The 7,534-nt window shown below is 35.4% G+C and overlaps 1 protein-coding gene across 1 annotated transcript in view; it reads left to right on the top strand.

The window, feature by feature from the left end:
* Positions 1-293: 293 nt before the first annotated feature.
* vps13d (vacuolar protein sorting 13 homolog D) overlaps positions 294-7,534 on the top strand; it is a 46,210-nt gene continuing 38,969 nt past the window's right edge. The window contains exons 1-4 of the mRNA XM_077214568.1: positions 294-792; positions 1,518-1,710; positions 1,796-1,873; positions 7,082-7,272. Coding sequence (XP_077070683.1) covers positions 1,614-1,710; positions 1,796-1,873; positions 7,082-7,272 — 366 coding nt within the window. The 5' untranslated portion in view covers positions 294-792; positions 1,518-1,613. The remainder of the gene's footprint in view (positions 793-1,517; positions 1,711-1,795; positions 1,874-7,081; positions 7,273-7,534) is intronic.

Here is a 7,534-nt window from a genome sequence, read left to right as displayed (position 1 = left end):
CCTGCAAAAAACATCTTCACGTGCAACTCTGACGCCCTCATATGTGGAAAACAGGAACTGCACCGATAGAAACTCATGTTACCACACATGATATTCGATTCAAATATCTGATATAGCCTGGCGATTTACTATCTACAATTTCTCAAGAGCCCATGTTTGCATATATGCATATAAATAGCCCAACGATAATAATTTATTATAATTTCGACCTCCAAACGCTAGATGTCAGATGACGGTAATTTCTTCTCAATTACGTAAAAATCACTTTGTTTTGGCACATGACCGGAAGTGTCGCGAGTTTCAGGAAGCGTTTCATTAATTCAGTTTGACATGTTGGAAGTTGAGAGATGAGCGCAGAGGACCCACAACAAATGGTGATTACAGATCAGGGTGAATTCCGCAAGATACTCGGACTAATGCAGAATTAAACTACAGACTGTGAACGGTCACTTTGGCCAGGTGTTGGTCATGTTTTAAAGTTGTCGAGCAGTGCTAAAGGACGAGCCCTCATGCTAACGCTGCCCGTGTCACTGACGTTGAGTCACAGAGAGCTGTGCTGTTTTGTTCGTCACATACTGTACTTTGTTTTTGTTTGTGGTTGTCAGCTGCGGCTTATGATGTAAGGATCTTCGAAATAAAGGAGATAATTTACTTTCTCTTTGGCCAGAAAGGACAGCTTCGCTTTCGAGGGAAGGAATCTGCTTGACTTGAATAGTGGAGGTCTTAAATTTATTTGGACTGAAATGATCATAGACAGCGGTTGACAGAGGAACAGGATGTTTCATAACAATGGTAAGTTATTAGTTCACCTAAAAAAATTAATTCTGCAATTGTTTGCTCCCTTTCATGAGTTGTTAAGCAAAATTACAGCCTCTCTTTCACTTTCATTGCATGGAAAATGATGCAGTGAAGTAACAATTCCATGATTCTAGACAATATTCACCTGTAAATTATGTTGCTTTTATTTCTGCATTTTATATTATTTTTTAATGTATACGGTTTAAGTTAATAAAATAGAAGAGGTAGTTAAATGCACGCAAGGCAGATTGGTGCCAACGGGTAGGAGAAATAAAGAAAATGTTGGCTATGTAACATCATAGTGTAACCACTAGATGCCAATATAGTCCTATAGATAAATAAATACATTAAGATGTGGATTCCCAAGTTGCTTATACGATTATTTCCAGACATAATTACTCACTTTTATTAGGTTTTGGATATATGTTTAGACCTTTTCAAAGACTTCTGCATTGTGGCTTTGTAGATGAATCCCCATGAAATTGCTCTTTATTTTCATATTTTTTGTATCACCCATTATTTCCCATTATTTCCTAGTTCCTATGTGTGTACGTGTGTGTGAGTGAGTGTGTTTTCATATAGCAAATGCCACAAGAATGGGGCTTTAGAGTATTGTTGTGTAAAAATCTGAGGCCTTTGATTCAAAAAGGGTTTAGGAAAAACTGCTACACATTTATTGTGAGATCAGATGTCAAGTTTGTGTTTCTTTGACTCCTTAGACTTCAGATGACTGGAGTGAATGCTAACTGTGAAGTTCATTGCCTGCTAGGATTTACTTTAATTGACTAATCCCAGGGCAATCTTCCCTTCCTATAATGTTGGAGGGACTTGTTGCCTGGGTGCTCAACACATATCTGGGCAAATATGTGACCAACCTTAACACTGACCAGCTCTCCATTGCTCTTCTCAAAGGTATTTGAATTTGTTTTGATTTTTAATCTGAGTTAACTGTCTGTGTTGTATCATTTTGTGATGAATGCATTTTGTAATGATCCAGGGGCAGTGGAGCTGGAGAACCTCCCACTAAGAAAAGATGCTCTCCGAGAATTCGATCTGCCCTTTGAGGTCAAAGCAGGTTAGTGTTATTCCAGCGTTTGGACTTTAATGTAAACAGTTAAAGGTTCAATAACTAATTTGTTTGTTTTGCTAGCTGATATGATAAAAGCCTTGGACTTTATACTACACCTCTTGATGTGCTCTTATAGAAATACCCTGTTGATTCATTTATCAATCAACAAAATAATATGGACACAAATAATCAGTTATTAAAAAATAAACAAAATAATCTGATATTAGGGATGTCTTTCAAGATAAATGCAAGATAAAGTTCTAAATAGTAGGATTCTGTTGGTCATGTAATCTCAGCATAGCGGCTGCTGTGAGATGGACTAACTGAAATGCTGTGTTTTTGTCATTTATAGTATAGTTGTCAAAAGTAATGTTTCGGTGTAATAATTAGTAATTATTCGGCGTGCGCGGTGTTTCCACCGGAATGGAATTGACGCGCAGATTCTTCGCCCCGTACCATTTGGTTGTGGACGGTCGTCGGAGATTATGGACGTGGAAAGATCAGCTATAAGGTTGGCTTTGATAAATGTACACTCTCTGAAGAACATGTCTTTTATCTTCAACGAGTTCGTTAGTGCTCGGGATTTAGATTTTGTTTTTATTACGGAAACTTGGATGAATACTGACAATACATAGGTCTTGCGAGAAGCTGTACCAAATAACTATTCAGTTTTTAATTCTCCTCTGCAAATAAGAAGGGGAGGAGGATTGGCCTCTATTTTTAAGAACAATTTTATTTGCACTTTACTTAAGTTTGAGCAGTTTTCAAGCTTTGAACTTCAAGCCTTTGAATGGCAATCAACAACACCGGTCCACCGAGAGCTAATAAGGACTGCATTCTAGAACTGGCTGCCTTCTTAGCCGACATTGTTCTAAAATACCATAATATCTTATTGATGGGGGATTTGAATATCCATGTGTGTTGTCCAACAAACCCATTAGCAAAAGACTTTATAAATCTTATTGACTCGTTCGGGTTTCAACAAATGGTGAATGGCCCTAAACACAATCGTGTGCACACATTGGACTTAATTCTATCACGTGGTCTAGCTGTCAAGGACATCATTATTGAGGATTTTGTGTTATCTGACCATAATCCGATTTTATGTACTGTTTCTCTTCCCTGTCAGGCGAGAAAACTGTGTCCAGTAAAAAGAGTGTATCGTCCCCTGCTGCTTTATTCACATGTAGATTTTAATGTTTCTTTTATGGAGAAGTTGCAGTGTATGAAAGTGAACCTTTTATCTCCAGATCTTGGTGTAGAAGAATCTATTAATAGTTTTAATCTTATATATACAGAAACACTAGACTGTATTGCACCTTTGAGACAGCTGAGCAGGAAAAACAAGCCTCCTCCTTGGTATAATGAACATGTTAAATCGTTGCGAAGAGAGTGCAGAAGATGTGAACGTAAATGGAAGAAAGAGAAATTACAAATTTCGTATGAAATGTTAAGAGACGCCCTAGGTAAATTCCAACAGGCTATAAAAACTGTTAGGTTTAGATTTTTTTCAGACATTATTGTGAAGAGTCGTCATAATCCAAGAGTTCTTTTTTCAACAATTGATTCATTTCTGAACCGCAGACTAGAGGTGCCTGGAGTTGTACCTATGGATCTATGTGAAATCTTTTGGATTTTTTTGTCGGACGTATATTGGATATCCAAAGGAATATACAACAGGGTTTATACAAACCTATAGATATACCTGTAACTCAGGTGGTCCTGTCTGATTTTGAGACTATCTCCCTATCCACACTTTCAGACATTGTTTGTAAACTAAAGCCGACTGTCTCTCCACAAGATGTTGTTCCAACAGTGCTATTTAAGAAATTATGATTGGTCCATTTGTATTATCAATAATTAATAAGAGCTTACAGTCTGGAATTGTTCCAACTTATTGTAAACATGCTATAGTGCATCCTTTGCTGAAAAAAACAAACTTGGATAAGAATGTGCTGTGCAATTATAGACCAATTTCAAAGCTTCCTTTTCTATCAAAGATTCAAGAGGAAACTGTCTTTACTCTTTATTCAACTTGAGTCCTTTCTTACTGACGATACTATTGGTGAAGTTTTCCAGTCGGGGTTCAAAAAACAACATAGTACAGAATCTGCATTACTAAAAGTATTTAATGACGTTTTTATGGCCACAGACATTGGTGACTTAACCTTATTACTGCTATTGGATCTTACAGCAGCGTTTGACACAATTGATCATAATATTTTAATTTCACGTTTAGAAAGTTATGTGGGTATACAAGATAATGTCCTAAATTGGATTAGGTCTTATTTCCAAAACAGAAGTTTTGCAGTGCAAATGGGAGAATGCACATCGAGCTCAGCGTTTTTATCTTGCGGTATTCCACAAGGATCTGTTCTAGCACCAGTCTTTTTCTCACTCTATATGCTTCTGTTAGGTCAGATTATGAGCAAATACGGGGTTTCTTTTCACTGTTATGCGGACGACACCCAGTTGTACCTCCCCTTAAAACCAACTGTTCCTGATGCTGTTGATAGACTGGTAGAATGTCTTGGAGAGATTAAAAGGTGGATGTATGCAAATTTTTTGTGTCTAAATGATTAAAAAACAGAAGTGATTTCATTTGGCCCTTCTGAATCTGCAGATACATCTAAAATTGAATTGGGTACACTATCCCCTTATCTGATGCATCAAGTAAAAAACTTAGGTATAATTTGCGATAGTGCATTGAAATTTGATAAACAGATAAATCAAGTTGTTAAAATGAGTTTCTTCCAGCTAAGATTAGACGCTAAAATTAAGCCCTTTGTAACACGGAAGGACCTGGAAAAGATAGTGCATGCGTTTATTTTTTCAAGATTGTGACTATGGTAATGCATTGCACTATGGTGTTCAACACAAAAGCTTAAACAGATTACAACTAATACAAAATGCGGCCGCTAGACTCTTGACAGGCGCTCGAAAAAATGAACATATTACCCCTATATTAAGAGAACTACATTGGTTGCCGGTTGTCTATAGGATTCATTTTAAGATACTTTTATTTGTTTTTAAAGCATTACATGGCATTGCCCCGATATATATAGCTGATTTAATCCAGGTGAACAAACCAACAAGAGCATTGCACTCTGAATCACTAAATCTCTTGGTAGTTCTTCGCACATACAGGAAAATGAGAGGATACCGCTCCTTTGCAGCGGCTGCCCCAAGGCTGTGGAATAGTCTTCCCCACTATATTAGGGAATGCTCCTGACTTACTGAGTTTAAACAACATTTAAAAACGTACTTTTTCACTTTGGCGTTTGATAATTCAGGAGTGCTGTGCTAGTGGTGTAAGGTTATTATTGACGCCGCTTTGATTGTGAGGTGTCTGTGGTAATGTTTTAGAATTTAATTGTGATTTTATGATTGTTATCTTGTCCTATGTAAAGCACTGTGGTCAACTTCTGATGTATTATTATGAGCTCTATAAATAAATTGAACATTGAACATAATTAGTAATAAATGCACCTTTAAACCTAAATGAAACTCTTTGGCTGTCTGCACAAACATCAAGCCTAATGTCATTTATTCCATCTGAAGGTTAGCTATTTGCGTCTTGTGATCTTAATTGTGGGAATTAAGGAAACCCTTTTACAGCAGTCTGTCAAAACGGGATTATCTGGATATTCTTGTGCAGTGACATGATGGCACTTGTAAAAGTTTTGTGTCAGTAAGATTTTTATATTTTTATTCAGCAAGGATGCATTATATTGCTTAAAAGGGACAGCAGAGACATTTTTGTCACAAAAGATTTCTATTTTAAATAAATGCTGTTTTCATCAAAGAATCTTAAAGAAAACTGTATCATGGTTTCTAAAAAAAATATTAAGCAGCACGTCCGTTTTCAACATTGGTAAATGTAATGGCACATTTTCATCAACTAATGCTGTGAACTATAGCCTACAGGGAGTCAGTTATTACTACATTATTATAAAATTGAAGGTTAAAATTAACTGATTTGTATGCAATCACTTAAAATTACAATTAAATAAGTTTTTATAATAATGAAGTTATAATACTACATTTATAATTACATAATTATGTTTTACTCCAATTCGTTTTTTTTAAATATATAAACATTTTAATGGGGGCTGTCATAAATACTTGATGGATTTATTCAAACATACATTAAATATTGAAGAATAGTAAGAAAATGTATAGTGCATATAATTGATTGAGCGATTGCATGAGATATGATACGGATTTCGGTAAGTTCTACTATGTTTTAACAAAACTTCTGATGTTCAATCATGTTTATTCATGCTGTAACTAGTAAAGCCGATAAGATGATCAGTTGACCCGGTAACAGCAATCTGTCACGCCACATTAAATAGCAAAAAAACGGTATTTATTGTTTGAGTTTCATAATAAAATGGGCAGAATTTGATATCTGAGTGGCATCTTTTTAATGACTGTAAAGGGAGCGCTCTTTGCGTGCTATCAAAGATATATATAATCCATTGAATAAAAGTTTTTTTTATGCTGCTAAGAGGACCGATGGCCAATTACATGTTGTCAAATTTCGACATATAAATGCAGGATTCACTCTTGAATTTGCAATTGACAGTGATAACTAGCATAGGACAAAAATATGGCATGTCAAATATGCGCAATGTAAATGCAGACTAAAAATATATTTTTGATATTCCAAGTATTTGTACAAGTAATGACTTGTAAATAATCTTAATGTTCTCACTGTACATTGCTATTCATGTTATGGTTGAGCTGTTGCCTACACATTACATCTGCACTAGATTTTAGATGCTCAGTGATTTGATTCTTAATTGTCCATCTGACAGTAAAATTAAAATGTGAATTTTTAGTAAACTAGTACAGGTAAAAGTACTGGTAAATGTTTAATTGTCTATTTGACTAATAAATTAAAATGTATGACTCTGAAAAACGTTGAAGAACCCTGGACTAAAAGATCGATTCTTGGGACTTAAGAATCGATATCTGATCATAGAAATGAGAATAGATTTTTTTTTTACCCAGCCTTAATTTTAAAGTAAATACAAATAGCAAATGGTTACAATAAATCGTAATAATATTTCCCAATATTCCTGTTTTTAGCCTTGGTGAGCATCAGAGACTTCTTTTAAAAACATCAAAAAATCTTACCAATCCCAAACGTTTGAATGGTGGTGTATATGTATAATTTTATGTGTAATTTATAAATATTATGTTTTTCAGGTGTCATTGGGAAGATCACTCTTCAGATCCCCTTTTATCGACCCCACAGTGACCCATGGGTCATCTCCATGTCCCAGCTGAACCTGATTGTCGGCCCTGCCCCCCCACAGGAATATGATGAGGTGCGAGAAAGGGAAGCTGAGAAAGAGCAGAAGAAACAGCTGCTCAAGGCGCTAGAGGACAAGTGGAAGGTACAGGCTGTTTGAAAATATCAGCAGAATCACCTGTGGCTTTATTTATTTATATATCTACTTCTATAAAATCACTTTTATGCATTTATGCTCCAAAAATGTTCAACCTTTTACTAATAGAAATGACAGGCTCCACGCATTCCCATTTGTTAAAAAAAGATTTTAAAGATATGTGTTTAATTTAGCCTGTGTTTCTTTTCCTTCTATTAATTAGTTTTATGCTATTATTGTCATTATTGTCTTTTTTATAATTTATTTTTTA

The sequence above is a fragment of the Siphateles boraxobius genome, unplaced genomic scaffold, assembly GCF_051911475.1.
Source record: "Siphateles boraxobius isolate OS27281-9 unplaced genomic scaffold, OSU_SipBor_1 68, whole genome shotgun sequence".
In the NCBI taxonomy this organism is placed as follows: Eukaryota; Metazoa; Chordata; class Actinopteri; order Cypriniformes; family Leuciscidae; genus Siphateles; species Siphateles boraxobius.
The sequence above is the reverse complement of the archived record's forward strand: the minus strand, read 5'-3'. Positions and strand labels throughout refer to the sequence as shown.